Source organism: Aythya ferina (assembly GCF_964211825.1).
Source record: "Aythya ferina genome assembly, chromosome: 1".
NCBI classification, from domain to species: domain Eukaryota; kingdom Metazoa; phylum Chordata; class Aves; order Anseriformes; family Anatidae; genus Aythya; species Aythya ferina.
Genome location: NC_140296.1, coordinates 64,299,988 through 64,314,891, shown reverse-complemented (window position 1 = coordinate 64,314,891; position 14,904 = coordinate 64,299,988). Strand labels below are relative to the sequence as shown.

General features: G+C 44.3%; 1 protein-coding gene and 1 long non-coding RNA gene across 5 annotated transcripts in view; one reads left to right on the top strand and one right to left on the bottom strand.

The window, feature by feature from the left end:
• LOC311423749 overlaps positions 1-6,967 on the top strand; it is a 36,410-nt gene extending 29,443 nt beyond the window's left edge. The window contains exons 2-3 of the long non-coding RNA XR_014685845.1: positions 3,975-4,294; positions 5,392-6,967. This is a non-coding gene — a long non-coding RNA (uncharacterized lncRNA). The remainder of the gene's footprint in view (positions 1-3,974; positions 4,295-5,391) is intronic.
• The window catches only part of EDAR (ectodysplasin A receptor), a 69,283-nt gene extending 54,688 nt beyond the window's left edge, over positions 1-14,595 (bottom strand). For 2 of the 4 annotated variants that reach the window (XM_084497774.1, XM_084497776.1), the window contains exons 1-2: positions 14,291-14,595; positions 4,844-4,944 (exon numbers count right to left, since the gene is read on the bottom strand). In XM_084497774.1, coding sequence (XP_084353900.1) covers positions 4,844-4,876 — 33 coding nt within the window. In that variant the 5' untranslated portion in view covers positions 4,877-4,944; positions 14,291-14,595. Of the gene's footprint in view, positions 1-4,843; positions 5,014-14,290 lie in introns of all 4 variants that reach the window. The other 2 variants (XM_084497775.1, XM_084497777.1) reach the window with 2 other exon arrangements.
• Between the last annotated feature and the right edge of the window lie 309 nt (positions 14,596-14,904).

The following is a 14,904-nucleotide window of genomic DNA, read 5'->3' as shown; positions in this document are numbered from 1 at the left end:
GACTCAGTGCTGTGCCCCCTGTAAGCATGAGAAAAATCACATGTATAACTCTAGCAAAACCCTATAATAAAAAGTGATTTAGCACCGTGACTATTTTCTTGAAGTAAATAAAGGGTTATAGAAGCAGCATTTGTGGAAGATACACCTTGCAAGTGCACAGCAGCAACCGAGGAACTACATTTCTTTTACAGCTTGTCTGAAATGTCACGCTGTGCAGGGACCTGGGGGCATGTTTTAGTGATGCGCCTTAAATGGTGGAAAGGAAAAACTAATTCTTCACAAAAAAGGATGCGAGTAGGAAAGTTGTTTAAAAGACAAAGCCTTGCATGGATAGCAAGCACTTGTGTGCTCAGGTCTCTTTCAGAATCAGTTTCTGGCCATCTTGGCTCTGCCTTCTAGGACATCTACACAAACTCATGTATGCTCCTAAGTGCCAAATGTGTATACTGCATCTCAGCCTCGAGAGCAAGTGACAGTTAATTAAAACCATGCACCACAGAGGGCTTATCCTTTCATGATAAATGATGGCATTGACAGATGCATCATTTTTATGTTATGCTTAATTACGTCAAAGCTAGACCACCAGTGTGCAAAGGAGAGGGTAGCGTTTTTGTTTATTACTAATATGCTCTGTTGGTTACTTTTTTTCTACGCTATTGACATGTAATGGAAAGTGACCAAAACCACATAAGTTACATGCCAGTTAAAAGCATCTCATTTTTGTTGCTATGTCATGACAAATTGTGTATACAAACCTTTTAAAAAAACAGCCATAATATCACCCTTTTTCTTGGCGCCTCACGGAGATGTGAGTTTAAGGCTGTAAAACAACAATGACCAAGTCTCCCCGTTCACCAGTTCTGTCTGTTTTCCTTGCTCAGGCTATTACAAATATAAAGCTTTTCACCTGAATCCCTGAGGTCCTGTTTATCTCTTGCTCATTTATTCTCCTTGTAGGAAAAAGCAAAAGCTGGATACAGAGCTACAAAATGGCTCTCCCTAATTTATGTGCCTAATAAAACAAACTTCTCCTAAAGGGACTAACATCAGTCTTCAAAACATTAAGACCAGATTTTGCTGCCCCCACTCAGAGAGCTGCATCGACAGCTGAAATCAGTGGGCCTGCTACGAGGTAAATGTATAAGCACAGTTAGCAAAGTCTCCCAAATAAAAACCAAACAGTCTGCAATGAAAGTGTTTTTTTGAAGTCTACCTTCAATGTTCAGAAAATATTATGATTCATGTAGACTATTTTTACTTCAAAGCCATACAAAAGCCTGGAAATGAAGCCCTAAGACTACCACATTCATGCCACCTATTACTCCTTCACTGAAGTTTGCCCTGTAACATCTTGCTCCTAAATCTCAGCTGTACTCTCCACTTGCACTCTAAGGAACTGTTCTTGAACAGATTAAAAAGTACTGTGACTTGGTAAGAACTAAAGGCTTGCATACGGGATATGGTTAGCACATTTCAGAGGAGTATATGGTTTCCACATATCAATTTATTAGTGGAGTAGTAAGACATACTTTGAGTGAAACGGGACAACATCAAATACTCCCTCTGTTTAATTTGGAACAGGGAGCTCCCGTCTCTCAAGAGAGTGCCAAAACCACGGGGTTATTGGATATTTGCAGGAGGGATTTTTATTTTTTTTTTTCATCTGGGTGTATTTCCCCAACTCTAACCAGATCCCAAAGCAAATGGGGCTTGTCATGTAGTCATTTTTCTTTCCCCTTGCTCACTTGCGTGCCCCCAGCCCACCTCCCCCGCAGTCCTGCCCAGCCGGCGGATGCAGGGAGAAATGCTTCATGGTGCAGGTGGCATGCCCCAGCTCGGGACGAGGCTGCCCTGTGAGCGAGCCACTGACAACTTCACATGGCAGGAAAATCTTAGCAAGTGTCCCAGGGGAGAGAGCTTCAGCCACAGCTGGCAGTCAGCCGCAAGACACTGATACACCAGAAATCGACCCCCATCCACGCTGGTGCCCCTGGAGCTGCTTGCCTTGTAGCTCTCCCTAATTCAAACTATCCTGGGCTAATCTGTAGCACATTTTCACCAAGAAAGCTCCCTGCTTTGGCAGGGATCAGATCTGGGGACCAGATTTGTGACAGGAGCAGTGCCATGACAGACTTGAGCACCACCGGTGGAAGCCACATGAGGTGGCAGCGTCCTTGCTACTGCCAGAGCCTGGGGAGAGCAAAATGCCTCAAAATGGAGGCTCTCAGAAACCAGCACATGTGCTTTGGCCATGACTCCAGCAAGGCTCTTGGGAACAGGAGGCTCCCTCTGTGCTGTGTGGGTGAGGAGCCCTGGCACAGGCTGCCCAGAGAGGCTGTGGGGTCTCCTCCTTGGGGATCTCCAAAAGCTGCCTGGAGATGGGCCTGGGCAGCCTGTGCTGGGTGGCCCTGCTGGAGCAGGGCTGGGGCCTGATGACCTCCAGAGGGCCCCGACAGCCTCTGCCATCCCGTGGTGCTGTGGTTCCATGAACTGGCCGGGGACTCAGCATTGCAGTCCAGTTCTGCAGGTTGCCCACAAAGCACACGCTGTGGATTCCCTCCTACAGGACACTTCCCTCCCACACATCACTAGTGCTGCGCCATCTCTTTGCACTTAAGACCCCCCTTGGCATGACACAAGGCCAGATACTCCTGCCTGCCTGCAGAAAGCATCCTCCTTTGTTTGAACATCAGTTTGAAACTCTTCTCCTTTGACGACTGTGAGCAAGCTGGGAAAGCATCACAGAGACAGGGCTGCCCCAAGTCCCCACCGGGCAGCAGCCAGTATGGCCACAAGGGCTGTCCTGCTCCTCCCTCTCGAAGCCTTTCTGCTTTGCATCAGACAGTTTTTTTTTTTCTCTTTCTCACACAGGTGACTCCCAAACCCAGCAACCGGGGCACCACCTGGGATAGTGTTTTGGAAACTGGGGTCCAGTTCTTACTCTAATAAAAATTTAAATATTTTAGATTGAGTGTTCCCCAGAGCCCATATCCCCATACACCCTGGCAAGTACGCTAGCCAACAGCATTACTACTTCTTTTTTTTTTTCTTTTAGTGACTCCAAAGAGTTACTTATGCCTAGAGGGATGGAAAGACACCTGCTCCAGAAAACACAAGAGCTGGGAGGGGGGCACTATGGTGAGAGAAACAGCTAAAGTCTCCCAGGCAGAGGAGGACACCGAGGCCAAATCTCCCTCCCACACCCGACCTGAACTCTGAGAGCATGGGCTAAATGTAAAAGTGCATCCACTGTCAGCATCAGGACTCACATGTGACATGAGGATCTGCTCCTCCAGCACTACCCAGGCCAGATATAAAGCATGTCCAGAAGCACAGGTTCAGGCATGCAAGGAACTCGGTGGATGCGAGCGTGGGTGTTAAGGAATGTAGGCACCTCTGGGGTGAAGGGGCAGGTGAGCGAGGTGTCTGAGGATCTAAAATTTAGACCTCAGCATGTGAAGTGATGGGTCTGCGAGGCACCCAAGTTCCTCAGTGGGATTAAGTCTATAAAGATGATCTAAAAGAAAGTATCTGCTTCCCACCCCAACATGTTCCCGAATCAAAGTTTCAGAGAGTGCCTGTTATTCTACGCGCTTTTCACACACCCATCTCTAATTGCTCTTCTGTGATTAAGGAAAAGCGTTTCATCTGTATATATGAAAAAGGGTGAAAACTCCAGATGAAAAACATAGCGAAGTTCAAGATGACTGTTTATGAACTTTCATCTGTTCGGCAAAAGCGGACATGTCTATGCAGCTAAGCAAAGGTCTGAGCACAACACTTGTTAAATTAATGCAGCTAGCATCAGTAACGATAGGGAAAATACCACAGATAGCAGCTTTGCTCCTGTATGTATTTCTGGAGAACTTGGACTTGAGCTGCTAGTACTGCTTTTGCACTTGTCTGTGCAAGGGGAAAAGCAGATGTCCTTCCCTTTCACTCATTTTGATTTAACTAATATGTTTTTTTTGCAGCCTGTGCTACAATTTTACCTTTTTAAAAAAAAAAAAGTCCAACTCAGACATGGACTCAAGCAACAGCAAAGGAAAGCACAACATCAGCAGTCTGCTAAAAGAAATAGCAAAAACATCCATGACATCAGGACTCAGGAAGCATCCCAAGTCTTTGCACTTAAGTCTTTCCACCAAGCTTGTTTCAAAAGGGATGAGGAGAAATTTCTGAAGGAATAAAACAACTCCAAACACCACACTTCCCACTCATTTTCTTTGCTTCTGTTTTAGAATTCCAGAAGAAAAAGACATACACGCTTACAAGAAACTACTTACTTGATGTGGTAAGCACAGATATTATTCTACCACTTTTTTCTTATTGTCTTTTTTTTTTTTTTTTTTTAAGAAAAAACTTTGCCATTACTTATATGCATCTCTGAAATTCTTCAGGGATGCTTGTATAATTAGGAAGAATTTACCGAATTAATAAGGCAGAGTACTTTGTAAAAGCATTAAAATAATTTGAGAGGCACACCCAGGCTACGCTGTGAACAATGTGTGGAATTGAGCTAGGCTGTAACATTTTGCTGAGAGTAAGCATTGGCTTTCAGAGCAGACAGTAGTTTTTACCAGGTGTAAGCCCGTCACTTTTCAGTCCCAGCCTCATACAATGATGCTGTACAAAGCCCTTTTAGCCACTACAAACCACAACAAGTTCAAAACCTGACTCATGTCTAGAACTTCGACTGGCTTGCCGTTACCAGCTTAGTCACTGCCAGCAGCCCTACATGAAACTGCTAATCCCGTGGCATCCTCAGCACAGTTCCCTCCTATGGGAAAGCCCTGGTTAGTCAGCCTCGCAGAAAGGTAGGGTATTGTGATATTTCTCTTACCATTGTGCCGCTTTGTTCTTCCTGCATTCCCATCTTAATGACTGCACGAGCTGTTGGCCTTCCACGCTTTCTTTGTGTCTATGTAAATTCACCGTTTGATGCTGCAGAGGCGGAGACGATTTCTAAGTCAAGGGGCAGGTGTGAGTGAAGGGAGCAACCCAACAGCCAAACTATTTGAAAAAGAAACCTTTAATGTCTCATCAGCTCAGCACTTGAAAAAAAAAAAAAAAGCCTTCATAACTTGCCTGGAAAACTGGAAAAACAGGGTGTCTGGCTATAATTTAAGACATTAATAACAAGACGATATTGCAGTTCCCTGACATATTTTGACTTCAGCACAGCAAGAAAATACTATCATAAAACTATGTCTGGTTATTATTATGTGAAACACTGTCGGTGACAGAGCAATTACAGAAAGTTTGATTTGTTTCTCATTCACTTCAAATTTTGACGTTTTCATTCACATTCAAAATTTTGAGAAAAGAGCAGTGGGTTAAATTTTATGGTGCAATTGAAAAAAAAAGTTGTTCTTTTTCTTTGTTGAACAGACATACTGACAAGTATTTTGGCATGACCAGAATGAGAGTACTTACAGTACAGTACTGGGATGACTTTCCAGACTGACCGTGGGCTTCAGAAGTGTTCAGTTACCACTATGAGCACATCTAAAACTGCACCCTCGGGACCTGACACCCTGATTAGCCAACAAAGTTACAGCAAGAAGTATTTTTCACCTTCAGGCTTGGCGCCTCCTTTCCAGCATAGAAAGCATACACAACGAAGCAAGAACAAATACTCTGTGCCATGATGGAACACAGGGCAATATGAACTGTGTGAATTTCCACAGTCTTATTTTTATTTCTGTGGTCCAGAATAGACTTTCAAACGTTGAGCTAAAGCTTAAGAAGATGAGTGCTTGCTTATTTGGCACCATTCATCTATCTGAAGTTACACGTGTGCTTATAAGCTCTGCCATGTAAGTCATGATACATAGAAAACAGCCATGTAAAGCCTCTGCACATGCATCTTTACATCCATCACAGAGCTCCCAACCAGAAACCAGAAGTCAAAATGTATTTCTTGTGTCCTATTGGACTCATTCTTTCTGCTGAAATAATCAACTTTTGAGACTGTTGCCTCATCTAGAACATTTTACGATGCTAGTAGATGGGTGAATGCAGGCATCCTGCTCTTTATGCCTTCAAAGCTATCACGTAAAGATAACAGTGTTTTCTTTTAATCTTTTTTTCATTACTGAATATTATGCTTACAACAATCCTGCTTTGCTACAGATGGTTTCCTGTTGTTTCTGCCAAATGTGAAATAGCTATAAAACTTGAAAAGGTTTTGATGCTGTCACTGCATGAAAAATTGCATCTACGAGGGAAAATTAAATATGAGCCCTAGCCTTTAATTGCTTTAATCTTACTTGGTAAGTGAACTTTTTTACCCCCACCCCCAACTCAAAGCTTCCGATAACATGACCTGAAGGGAAAAATATAGCTATGTATTTTAGTCAGGTAGAAAGCCTTCATTAACAAAAACAAAAAAGAGGAAGGGGAAGTAGATAATTCTCATGTCCAGACCAACCAAACAGCCACCAACACCAGCTAACAAGAGCAATGCCTTTGGCTCTGCGTCATAAAATATGTAAAGTCATTTCTGTTAAAAGACAGCAAAGTTCCTGTTTACAGTGCTATAATAAGGAGATCTATCATCTTAGCAGACAAATTACTAGAAAATGGCTTACATACTCCCAAGAGAACAGAGCCTTTGCTCCTTGCGTGGGCAAATCTCAGTGAACTCGGTGACAGCTTTGCTTGAATGCAAAAGGAGTAGTAAGAAGCACTTCAAAGAAAAATTGAATTTTATACATTTCTTATTCTATAGGGATAACTGTTAATGCTCTTTATAGGCATAGATTCAGTGTTGTATGGGAAAAGGACTAGAGCAAAATCTTTTATCAGCAAAGGTGTAGTAGGACAGGCACATTGCTTGCACAAGTGGAACATCACCAACAAATGGGTGAGTGATATGACTGCTCTCAAATATCTGCCGATATTTGACAGGCACCCCATCAACACTCTCATATTTGAGAAAAAAAAAAAAAAAAAAGCCAAAACCTGCAAGCATTTAACCACATCCTTCTACCAACAAGGCAAGGCTGTCTTCATTGCCATGGATCTGTCTGTACAAGCACTGAGGGCAGAGGCAAAAAGAGTAAATATAAGAAACCGCTGTCATTTTGAGTCCATTTGTCTGTCTGTTGCTGTGCCTGATATCTTAGGGCTCTGCAGCACAAGAAACAAGTGCTCTGTATTGGAGACTTGGCAGGCACCCATTTCTGCAGGAAGAAAGCATGCAACTGTAGTCTCACCTGACCAAGACATCGGGCTTGAGCTTCACAGCTGCTCAGCCCTCTCCTGTTCCTTCCTGGGGAGGAATCTGGTACCTGTTCACCACAAGAATAGTTTCGCTCACGGTGGAAAGGGAAGCTGGGGGAACCGTCGTTTCTTTTAACCTGTGTTGACTTTCCCTGCTCTGCAGGCTGGAATTGAAAAGCTGAGACAGAGGTGACACTGTGTGCAGGAGAGAGTGGAAAGTGTGTGCCGTCCTCAAGCTGCAGCAAAATGTCTCACCTCCACATGGACGTGCCTCACCCACATGCTTTATCCCCAAGGGCACCTCTTCAAAGTGCCCCGGGCATTTCCCCACACCGAGGTACTGGCACCAGAGTTATCTGCCTGGCTGTTTAGTTTGACTTCCACTTACGCTAAATTAAAAGCAACTTTATACAAGCTTTGAGCGACCTGCACCCCACAGTGATGGACAACCCTGTAGCTCAGCCCAGCTGTGGTCACCGAGAGGACTGGTGAGCTGGGGGCTGCCAGGGTTCAGGAGCTGCCTGGACCTGTGTGGCCGACGTGCTGGACCTGCTGCCTTCCCTGAGGGATGGAGCCGTCTCTGATGGCTGTTTCCTTGGGCCAAGAAAACATTTGTGGGCAAGAGCCTGCAATTTCTTTTTCGTAGTGTAGCCTGTGTACATCTGGGCCTTCGATGATGGTCGGATACGGGCACGTAGGTCCTAGTTGAAGGGCTACTGATGTTGTTGGAGAGTCTCCTGTTGGCTTCCCTGGGAAGAGGATCAAGCCCCTGCATGTTTGCTTATTTCTTTATTTATCACCAATTTTGCCATTTGGTCACCAGCTGAATTATTTTCACCTTTCACATTCAATTAAATACCACAAAATGCTAGTGCAGGACTTTTCTCACAACCAGCTAGAAACCATGATAGAAAACACAACCCTGCCACATCAGAGACGTTCTTCATATACCGTACGGTATTTGCATCTAGGTTTCCTTGTTGCTAGCCAATGCCATCTGTTATCTGTTTTGGTCTGCTTATGAGAACTGGTAATTTCTGAAAATTGAGAGCAAGGCAAGAACAATGGCTTTTTCCTTTGTATTTTATGTCCCAAAGAAATGAACTGGATCTACACATGCACACAAAAATATACCCCTCCAATTGGCAATATGCTAGCGTATGCTTTTTCTGTATGGAAAATTTAAAGAGACAAGGCCCATCAAGGGGAAATATTTGAGCGTAATGAAATAAATGTGCGCCCCACAATGCTTGGATACTCAGTTCTGCTTTTGTCTCTCTTGGAGGGTGCTGACGCTCAGACTGGCTGATGGATTAAGCAGTGACAGCTGAGATGGTTGCTGCCCTCAGCTGCGCGCTCTGCCCCCTCGCTTGGAAATTACTGCCCTCCTGCCACCGGCACAACTGAACGCTTCGTGAGTCCGATTTCAGACTGCCAGACTTCACGTGAACCTCGGTTCATGCCGGTTCACCAGCCCGTAAACTCCTGCGAAGCGCCGAGCCATGCCGGCCACGCAGGTGAAAGACCAAGAAAAGGAAAAAGGGGTGCCTGGGCCAGCCAGCGGGCAGCAGCCCATGGCACATTCCCTCCTATTTTTGGAAACACAAATGTGCCGAGCTCAGGGGACCCATTGTCACATGCCGCCCCCTGAGCAAAGAAATGGCAAAATGTCAAGTGACAAAAACGAGAACGCGTCCCCAGCCTTTTCTCGGGGTTTTTGGTTTTTCGGTTGGTTGGTTTTTTCGCTCTTTTGCAACTGCATTTCAGGGACAGTATTAAAATGCGCTCAGCACTGACTAAACTCTGTTCCTCTGAGGTCTATTGCATATTTTTGTTAACTCTAAGAGGAGAAGCATTACTTTAGCATGGTAATTTCAAAATCCTGTTGGTTATAGATGGTAAGTTTCAGTCCCGGGTTTGAGGATGCTGCCTGTTTCACAATTCCTGACTGTAGCAGCCTATAAGCCAGCATCAGATAGTTTAACACAGTCTGACATTTTTAGCCTTTCATCTAGTCTGTTCCTCATGTTTTTGCAGTCCCAGTTTTTGTCTTCCAAGATGTGTGATCTGGATGCACAGGGTCTTTTTGTCTCCTTCTTTTCAGTGATGGAAGCCAACTCTGTGAAACCTCAATTTACCGGCTATTAATATGCAGGCATCCTTCCCTTACAGGTCCTTCTGTCAAGCAGTGGAGTGTGTATACAGTTGTGAAGGAAAGAAGGAATATCTCGCAGATATGCATTCTTCTTGTCTGGATAATTCTAAATATTGAATCCTGAACTATTAAAACTGCTCTTGCTTAAGATTAAAAGAAAAATCCTGGTAGTCAATCTGCAGATAATTGTATGCTGCCTAACTGGCACTTCAGTAGTTTTTCTTTGTGATCTATCTGAGGGAGGAGATGGATGCACTGTCAGAATTAAAAGTTCTTTCAGTACGTGGCCATATGTTTCTGCTTTGGTCCCCAGCCTGTTATATTGCTGAACAGAGGATAGAGGCTGGTCTAACAGAGCTTCATATTCAACACAACCTCTAGGGGAGGTGGGAAAAAAAATAGCGAATCTTTCCAGGGCTGCTTCTTACCCTAGAGCTGCCTTGGACCTGGATTCAGCCAAGCTTTGCAACACCATGTCCTGGCCATAAAGCCTAAAGAACCAGAGGCTCATTAACACAATCTGCAGGGGATGTACATCCATCAGCATTTGCACAGCAGAGACAAAGGCAGTGAGGAACTGGAGCTCGTATATCTTTATATGCCAGGTTCCAGCAGGGAAGCAAACCTCTCATTGAAGATTGGTGGGGAAGGGCTGGATGCTGTAGATTTGCAGCTAGGCTGATTTTGGCCTTCAAGATCAAAAGGATCTCAGGTCTACCCGCATTTCAGGATGCCACAAGTGTAGTCAAGCTAAGCATTATAAACTCTTTTTATTTTTCCTCCCCATCTCTCCAGTGGCCACAAACCATATCCAACTAACATTCCCAAACAACGGTTTATGCCACACATGTTTATTATCAGAGCAGCTCTCGAGGACCCTGGATAGTTGTTTCATCAAGAAACCTCCTAACCTTGCGTGCACAGCAAGTCAGGCAAGGCTAAGCACAGACATCACCAACCACTGGAGAAGCTTTTTGTGGTGCAGGGAACAGGGCAACATCAACTTTCTGAAAAAGCCTTTTCACTACAGAACTGACACTGCTCTGACAGTCTCTTCTGCTGTGCAAAATCTTACTAGGCCTCCCCTCCCAAAAAGGAAACGAGCAGAATTTAAGGCAGCAAATCCAAAAAAAAAAAAAAAAAAAAGCTCAGCTCTGCAGAACTGAGACTGAAAAAGAATAAATGCCAGAAACTCTATGAAATCCACCAGGGACTTGGCTATTGGTTTTGCAGTGCAGATGGTCAGACGTTAGGGTAATGTGGTAATGTAAAACCTGTTGCTAGATTCATGGTGGATGATTCAGCTCAAGCATTGTGGATTAACTTCATAGAAGACCACTTCTGACAGCTCAAAACCGGCACTTACGGACGTCAGATCAGGAGGATGTGGCCCTGACTCTGTCTCCACAGAGATTTGAAAATCCACTGGCAAAGCTTTAACTTCTTTAAAAGACAATAGCAGATAATGCTTTAAAATAGTCTTTGTTTATCTTTTATTCTTTTGTTTCTAATGGACTCCTTCTGAATTTGAGAATAACATCCTCTCTACTTTTGTTCTGATTTCCATGGTGGGAGGAAACAGAAAGATCTGAGCTACATCAAGTCAAAACAAATGTGTGCAATGTTAGCATGGCTCAAGAAGCAGTGTTTGATCACTAAATGCTGCCATGGAGCCAGCAAGAGCTGGGCACACCAGCCTTGTGGGAGCTCTGCCATTGACTGTGTGGGCCCAGAACCTCTTTTTTTTTAATTTTTTTTATAGAATAGGATAAATGATAAATCAAACAAAAGAACAAGTTCCTTGGCCTCCAAGTAGTACTCGGACGTCCTAGTTTTCTGCTGTGTGAACACAGGTTCTTGGCTTTCCGGAAAAAGTATGGCCAAGTACTGTGTCCATATGGTGACCACATGGTCAGGCCAGTAACACTTGTAGAGGTGGACAGTCATAAATGTTGCAATTCCATTATTTTTTATCTACTGTCTAATCCTTTAAAGGGACATATCTCATTGGAATGCACATGACAGGAAAGTGTCTCTGTTTTTGCAAATGTCTCCCTGCCCTAACAACTCACTGGCCAGAACAATTTGTGTATTAGGAAGGAATTGTTTTCCTCACCGACAGCTGCTGCTCCAGAAGGTGAAAAGGGAGACCTGTCATCTTTTGAAAGCATCATAAAAACAAAAAATAAAAAAAAAAACAAAAACTGGTCTTTGAGGGTCAGGAGGACAGCAGAAGAAAACGAAGACCTAATTTGGAGAGCAACACAAAAGAAGAAAACAGATACATTTAACATGAGTGAATTGAAAGGCTGATATACCCCAGCTCTTCACAAACAACTCATGCGGGGTGTGGTCATGCTGGGACCTTCTTGGTTTATTCCGCTATAGGCAGAAGCTCATGTTGCAATTTATCTACCTTTTAGCTGAGAAGAGAAGCGGCATAGATACGATCTGAAACCCAGTTCCATCCTAGCATGGTTAAAGGAAACAACTCTGTTAAGGATACTGGAGGGGAATTCCTCTACTGATGACAACATGAGAAAAGCATTATCTTAATATTCATCTTATCTTCAAAAGCTTATGCTGCTATTTTTTGAAAACTGAGACTTGGACCATTTATCTAGCATGGCTATATGGGTTCAATTAGAAACTGTAGTCAATGTCAAAATATTCCAGTCCTCCAAGAAATGTCATCCTTACACGTAAAGATGCCATGTTTCATGTGAAGCCATTTTCAGAGGAATTCTAAACACCGTTACGGTACAATCACATTCAGCTCAACACTTTCAGTGAGGTGATTTCCACTGCATATGATTCAGTACGATTCCTTGAAAATGACCATTTCACAGTTTGACATGAAAAATTAAACATCACATGTTTTCCATCTAGGTGTAATAGAGAAAAAAATACCTATTTGTGGCAGCAGTTTTCTATAAAAGCCACCTACAAGAGAAAGAGAAGAAAAATAAAAAAATAATAAAAAAAAGACAAAGAAAGAAAAGGAAAAGGAAAAGGAAAAGGAAAAGGAAAAGGAAAAGGAAAAGGAAAAGGAAAAGGAAAAGGAAAAGGAAAAGGAAAAGGAAAAGGAAAAGGAAAAGGAAAAGGAAAAGGAAAAGGAAAAGGAAAAGGAAAAGGAAAAGGAAAAGAAGCATGTGCTCTTTTTCTGTGCACATTCTCATTCTCATCTGAGCTCTTTGATGAACTCAGACTACATTTTTATGAACACCAACACAATCATGTCATACCATGCAAGCCAAAAGAGCTGGGCCAAGTTTTGGTAACAGTTTTTCTTGTCAGTTATCTCCAGTGGAATTAGGTTCATTGGAGCTTACCTGAAGGAGAAACTGTTCCCACCAGGTGGTGTGGAGCCAATCTGGCTGCTGCTGAAAATAATGTATTTCCTTCATTTGTTTGGTTTTGTTTCATTTCATTTCAAAATTAGTTTCTTATTGGTGTTGCTCTTCAATAGAGGATACTGACACTTTATATTCTTTTCAGTTTCCACTTAGGCATTTATGACAGAAAAGAAGGAAGAACTGAGTAATCCTGAACATAGTCATAGGGTTTGATACCATTTTGCAAAATGACATTGATTTCCTTTTAAAATTCATGATCTCCCATGATTTTTCTCATAGAGATGCCCTAGAGTTCAAACATTTGCCCAAAATGTTTCGAGATCCACCACGCACAATTGCAGCGTACAACATTGTCTCTCTCCTCTTCTGTAGAGGAGCAGCAGCAGTAGCCATAGGCCTCACCTATCCCAACAAACAGCAGCCGTAGGTGTGAAAGCTTTCCTCGTAGCTGGAGGCGTATAAAGTGGTTTTGGGTGGCACCCCAAGCAAGCACTGATCACTAAGCTCCTTGGTACCATTGCACTAGATGCTGAGCTCAGCCTTCATCCCACGGGGAACATATCTGAAGAGCGACCTAATGCCCCTCTGTGTATTGTCTAAAGCACCACAGGTTGTAAAAATGAAAACACACTTTCTCTTGGGCATACAGGCTGCCTTTTTGCTAATCCACAGCATCAGCGCTGTAGTCATGGCAGCAGCAGCTAAAACAACCGGCTCGGTATCAGTACTGGTCGTAAGTCACACAAGGCTCAGGCAGGCTGCTTGGCTCTGCTGCTGGGGTAGGTTTTACAGCCCAGGCTGAGCTCTCTGCTCCCACAGAGGTAGCTAAAATGGGCATTTCAAAGCTGCTTGGGTACCACGAGTACAGTGCACAGTGCTCGGAGCGCATGGCAATGGCACTGCCACCCAGGAGCTCCTGGGAACCCGCTTTCCTCTCCAGACCTCAGCTCCACAGCACTGTTACAGCAAGGCCGAGGAAGCAGGGAAAATAAAAATCAGCATGCTACAAACATGTATTCACATGTACATGCAGTCAGCCTCAGCGCTGCCAACGCTGTGGTAGCTGGTCGTAATTTCCAATGTGCAGTAACAGTCTGAAGTGCGCAGGCAAATTAGTTCGCAGTGTTAACAGGAAACCCCAAACAGCAGCCCCCCTATCCTCTGGAGAAACACGTACTGCCACTCAAGTAAAATGATCTGCTGGACCCACTGGCATTTGTGAACTGGCCAGAATGTCAAAACTTCTCATATTAGATAAATCTAAAGCACATTCAGAGTGAGGAAACTTTTAACGAAAGGCACTACCACGATCTCCAGCTATTAACCGAAGATGCTACCAAGACCTCCAGCTACTTTCTGGCACTCACAGAAAAGCGCAGCTCTTCAGTTTAATGCCGGGAGCAGAAAAAACTCACAGAACAGTAGATCGTGTTCAAACAAAACCTAAACCTGACGTGATTTCCAGCAACAGCCCCCAGTGACAGAGCAGCTCCCACCCCAGAGCCGCCCCAGCTCTGGGGAATGGTGGCAAACGCGCTCGATGCCAGCCTACCTCGCGTAGATGGGGTCACCACCGCCGAATCCCGGAGAGGTCCTCCTGTGGGCACAGGGCTTGAGGTGACCACTTGGATGGGCTCTCACAGGTGCCAAGGCTCGGACACAGCCAGCGGGCTCGTCCTCTCCTCGCAGAGCTTGTCATGAATGTCCCCAGCTCGATCCCAGGGATCTCCAAACCACCGAAGCCCTCAGCTCTGTCGGCCCGGCGCTGCCTTCGCAGGCTCGGAGGGCTTCCCAAGAACTTCTCCTTTCCTGCTTGCTCTCTGCTGGGGAAGTTTTTGCAAACTGCAAGGAGCGGGAGAGGGCTCCGCTCTCTGAGGAAACTCGCCTACCCCACCTAGAGGTGCAGGACGAGGAGGCGCCGAGCATCCCCTGCCCGCCTGCCTTCCCTCTCTGGCTTTATTTAGATTTTACTTGTGAGTAGCCAAAAAAAGAAAAAAAAAAAAAAAAAAGAAAAAAAAAAAAAAAAGAAATTTCTGCCAGCCTGGACTTGGAAAAGCGAGCGCAGAGCCCGGGATGTGGAGCAAAGGAACATTTCTGGGAATGGAAGGAACGAGGGGGAAATGTGTTGATAGAACTGGCTTCCATCTGCAAATACTGGTACAGCAA